This window comes from Stegodyphus dumicola, chromosome 12, assembly GCF_044657685.1.
Source record: "Stegodyphus dumicola isolate Sdum_Otavi_A_Nest chromosome 12, ASM4465768v1".
NCBI classification, from domain to species: domain Eukaryota; kingdom Metazoa; phylum Arthropoda; class Arachnida; order Araneae; family Eresidae; genus Stegodyphus; species Stegodyphus dumicola.
The window spans coordinates 97,233,963-97,239,150 of record NC_140779.1 but is presented as its reverse complement, the minus strand read 5'-3'; the positions used below and the strand labels follow the sequence as shown (position 1 = coordinate 97,239,150).

The 5,188-nt window shown below is 30.7% G+C and overlaps 1 protein-coding gene across 1 annotated transcript; it reads left to right on the top strand.

The window, feature by feature from the left end:
• The first annotated feature begins 2,615 nt into the window (after nucleotides 1-2,615).
• LOC118204612 (synapse-associated protein 1-like) lies at nucleotides 2,616-4,031 on the top strand. Its single transcript, XM_035376920.2, has one exon. It carries the CDS (start codon nucleotides 2,913-2,915, stop codon nucleotides 3,933-3,935), a length of 1,023 nt encoding a protein of 340 aa, XP_035232811.1. The 5' UTR covers nucleotides 2,616-2,912; the 3' UTR covers nucleotides 3,936-4,031.
• The last annotated feature ends 1,157 nt before the right edge of the window (nucleotides 4,032-5,188 follow it).

The following is a 5,188-nucleotide window of genomic DNA, read 5'->3' as shown; positions in this document are numbered from 1 at the left end:
TAAACATTTCATATTTTTCTTCGTCGATATGTTATTTTATTATTATATATTATTATTTGCCGATATATTGGCCGGGATGCAAAAATATTTGTTGTGGGCCGCATGCGGCCCGCGAGTTTGACATCCTTGTTTTAGAGCATCTGTTTTAGAGCATCATACGGGAACGTCCGTGACAATCTTTAGTGGTTTCCCTATCGGCTGTCCAATCGGTATAGTGGTTAGTGAGGCTGCGTGCGTACCGACGGCCCCACGGGTTCGAATCTCGGTGAAGGTATAGGTGTTTGTAAGCGTATAGTGTCTACATTTTGATCTTAGACAAAAGATAAATGTATAATGTCTGTGAGGTAAGGAGGTACTCAGAATACACGGCGAGCCGAAAGCTCTCTGGAGAAGACGGTGGTAGATGAAGAGAAGTAGTAAACCCTCAGACCGGCTCCGGGGCGTTCTTACTAAAAACTGGGGCTCATTTGCATAAGTGCGGCGGAACTATACCTGTGTGATCAATGGTGAAATTCTTGTGTCTCGTTCACTTCTATCTGCATCTGCGGACACAGCCCTGCCCGCTAAATGTTTTTTAAAACATGATTACATTAAAAAAAAAAAAAAAAAAAACCACATTTTTTTTTAAAATAGAAAATACGCCGAAAATGGGATCTGTGTCTATTGGTCATCAAATGATTGTCATGCCTGCTGTTTCACTTTTAAATAAAATTCTTCTGTTCTTTACGTTAAGTTCTGTTTTCTTATCAGACTTTTTATCTCAACAATATTCCTATTTCATTGTTGAATTTCTAAATTAAAGCTGCTAGAAATGATAGGACTATGTTTTTCGGCGGATGCGCATGCTTACTAGGATATCTACTCTACATAGGTTGATCGCTAGTACAATTATGCGTATGCTCACTCATATCCATGTTACAAAAATTCATGACAAATTTCAAAAATGTTAAGGACGTAAATGTTACAAAAGTGTTATGCTACATGACATGTTACAAAAATGTTAAAAATGAAACAGACATGATACAAAAATTGAAATTTTAAACTGCTCAGTGAGTATAACATTTCTTTTAATTTACACCTAAAACTTTTTCCAAGAAATCTTAGTTTAGATAACGGAACGTCCGTTGATCGAAAACAATATCATTTTAAATTTCCTGCAGCTAATGTCATTCCTTTGAAAAGATTCCTTGTCAAGCAAAGACATCTTGTTCTTAAAATTTATAAAATTATGAATCTAACTTCTGCATTGGGAAAAGATATTTTTTCTCCCCCGCATAAAAATATGCATATAATAGTAGTATATTTATATTTTTTAAAATTTCATTGTTTTATTTATAAACTCACACACAGCAGCTTTATTTTATGAGCATAAGGTTCAAAATCTTACCTAATACACGTAATTATTCGAACGATAGATTTTATGAATCTTTGATCTAATTTTACGTACTCTATGAACAGTGGTATGGTGTATTTTAATTATGGCAAAGCACACTAGGGCTATCTGCCTAAGGGGAGGGATGCCTTCGTGGAGGACTTTCTAAGGGAAACTGGCTCGTATACACGTTACACATGGGGAAAACCACGAAAACACCCATGCAGCCAGCCCGTTCGCCTATGAACAGTGGACTTTATTTTAATGGATTGGATTTTATTTTCAGTTTTTATTTCTCTTTCATGTTAATATCTTTCAAAATTATACTTTTAAATTATGTACTGTAATATGAAAAATATAACTAATTCCGTTATTATTATTTAAAATTAAAATAAACCTAGTTAATGATGATGTGGAATAATATCATTGATAAAAATCAGGTGTCTCCATTCATTGTTACCTGAACTGAACTGGATATCAGAAACATCACAGACATTCACAAATTCACCTAAGAGCAACAAAACGCAAGTTTTACTAGTAAAAGGCAATTTGAATTCCTTGAATAGTTTTCCTTACATAAAAAGTTATATAAGTGTCCTTCGCTTTTATACTGCAGTTAATTCTAATTGTTAATATTTTGAACATATTTTATAAATAGGTTTTACATATTTGCAATATGAATATTGAATATATAATAAATACTTGCGATTCCATTACACATTTTCTAACAACATCGTTTGAGATGAGATATATGAAAATTTCCAAGTGAAATTCTTATAAATGGAGTATAAAAATCGTAAATAATGTTGATGATGCCATTAATCTTAAATAATTAGCGAATTTTTATGGTATTATAGAATTACATCTTTTGGCTTAAAAATAATTAAAAAATAGAATATTTTAATTTAATTTCTAGTGCGATTAAAGTTGCTCTTATACCTAGCATTTATAGAATTACATCTTTTGGCTTAAAAATAATTAAAAAATAGAATATTTTAATTTAATTTCTAGTGCGATTAAAGTTGCTCTTATACCTAGCATTAAATTAAAATTCAAATAAAGTAGCAAATAACTTTGAACCTTAGCTAAAACTAATTTATGTAATTTTAATTACTTGTATCGTAATGCGGTGTATCGTAATATCATTATCTTCATTTATTATCGAATAAAATGCATCGGAAAATCTTATTTTATTAAGGCATTTACTAATGTGATTGCGAATGTTCTTATTGAGTAAGTAATTTTAAGTCTTCTTGAAAACGGTAATATTATTATTTATATTCAATTACTTTTTATTTCTGACAGTAATTTATTGTTATTGGTGAAAGTAAACTTTTAAGTCCAAATTCCTTAATTCAAAGGCATAGGTAGCATTTTTAAATCGTAAAAATTCTTGAACTATTTACATGCAGTGAAAATTTGAAGTTAAGCTTTTTTTTATACTGACATCAAAAAAGCTACGAAAGTATGAGAATTAGTCTCCATTTTCAAATAACATGTGAAAATGCAGTTTTTACGATTTATTGAAAGCTAAAATACAATGAGCGTTTCGTTTAATGAAAACTGCAATCTATTTAAAAAAAGTGATAAAACTGGAGATGAAGCCAAAACTACAATTCTGAGTTCTTTTAAAAATAATACAGCTCACGATCATAAAGAGATCTGTTCAACAGATATTAAGATTCCTTCTCTCAAGGCTTTATGCATGGCTTCCAATTTGAATAATGAAAATTTTGATTACACTGGCATTAAAACGACTTTGAAAGATATATCTTGGCAAGCTTTTGACTCAGTTAAGTCTACAGGACACTTGCTTACTAATTTTTCCCATTCTGTTACACACACTTTCAATAAGTTTAAAATGATGTTACCAAGTTTAACAAATCAAACTTTGCTAAATTCATCATCAACAGCAGAAATCATCGCTGACAACGCCGAATTTAAAAGTCATTTTCAGTCTCCTTGGCTTGACACTAATGACGCAGAAGATATAAAACAACAGATTTTATCTTTGTCTTCAGATAGAAAAAATTTCTTGAGAAATCCACCTCCTGGTGTATTCGAATTTGATCTGAATGAAATGCTCCCTATAGCAGAATTTCTCTTGAAAGAAGATAAAAATTTAGCTAAAATGCGTTTTGAAATTGTTCCAAAATTAATAAAAGAAGAAACTTTTTGGAGGAATTATTTTTATCGAGTGTCTCTAGTTCAGCGTGCTTCAAGACTTCAAAACGGTTGCAACCAAAATTTCGGAAAGAAAACTGTTTGTAATATGAATTCTGATGAAAATTGCTATATATTCCTTTGCAAAAATGAAATGGCTGCACATGATACGAAGCAAAAGTCTGTTTCAGATGAAACAGATAAGAATAAAATTGAGAGTGTTGAAAATGTTAATGATAATTTACCAAAAGTGAAGGAATTAACTGAAACGGAAAAACAAGATAATTTAGAAATCTTAATTGAAGAAGCTCTTCAAGAATGCGAAATAAATGCAGAAGGAAGTAACGACGTTGAATGGGAAAATGAAATACAGCAATTAATTGAGGAAATAAAATATTAAGCTAAACTTCATTACTTCTCCACAAAAATTACTTTTAGGCTCCGAAATGTTTTTCCATATGTATAGTATTAGCTGTTATCCTAATAAAAGACTGCTATAAAATATTTAATGAGAAGATAACGTGACTTATCTTCTCAGTTTCGTGATTTTTTTTAAATCTGTATACTCTAAATACGACCAGCTTCTTAAAATGATCTATGCAGAAGGTAATCCTTCCCTTAAAAAAAAAAAAAAATTATACCCACTTAGGATTGAGGCCATGTTAGACAACGCGGTACTACTACTACTTCAATAGACGGTTGCACGGATTTTTCAGCGATTTACTTTGGAGCAATTTTTGGCGTTTTACAATCGTCAGCCATCTTGAAAAAACGCTGTTTTTACGTATTTTACGCACAGTAAAGTATTCGGAAATTTAAAAAATAAATATCGTTAAAAATAATGGATTAATCTTTTGTTGAAAACGTTGTTTTTTTAAGATGGCAGGCAAATGTAAATAAATACATTTACTACGAGTATGAAATACTAAAGTAAGGTTAAATTATTACTTATATATTAAGGTTAAATTATTACATATAGCAAAGAAATATGATAAAAACACCGCTATAAAAACATTGCTTCAACGTTTAATTGGATTAAAATAATACTTAAATTGAATATCGAATTAAAAACCATCATATCAACGTTTAAAAGAATTAAAATATAACTTAAATTCAAATACTTTAAAATAAGTCAATAAGAACGCTTCGTACACTAGAGCTAAAATTACAGCAATTAGAAATTTACTGCCGGTAAAAAATGAGGAATGTCTAATACTTTTTTTACCGTTACAGCGGTTATTTCTTTCCCTGTGACCATAATACCATATACGGCTGCCCTCAGAATCGACCCTTTTAACGATCTTCATCTGTGATCTACATTTCTCGCACTTCATTGAAGAAGCAATTTTTGAGGTTTCCTCCAAAAATTTTAAATAAATTTTCTCTGATCCTTGTAACAATTTATGAATAAACCTTTGATTAGGAAAGCCAGGTTGACCAAAAAAAGGTCTCAAAGGATAATTTTTTGATTCCGATACCAATGATTCTTGGTACTTACCAATAACAACATTGATCTTTGAAAGGGACATTTCTATGAAATCTAAGGAATTCGAAGAGATGAATAATAAATTTTTAAAATGGCGCGGTAATGCACAAATATTCAGTAACCAATCAGGGAGCTCATTACAGCTCGTGAATGCACAAATATTCTTT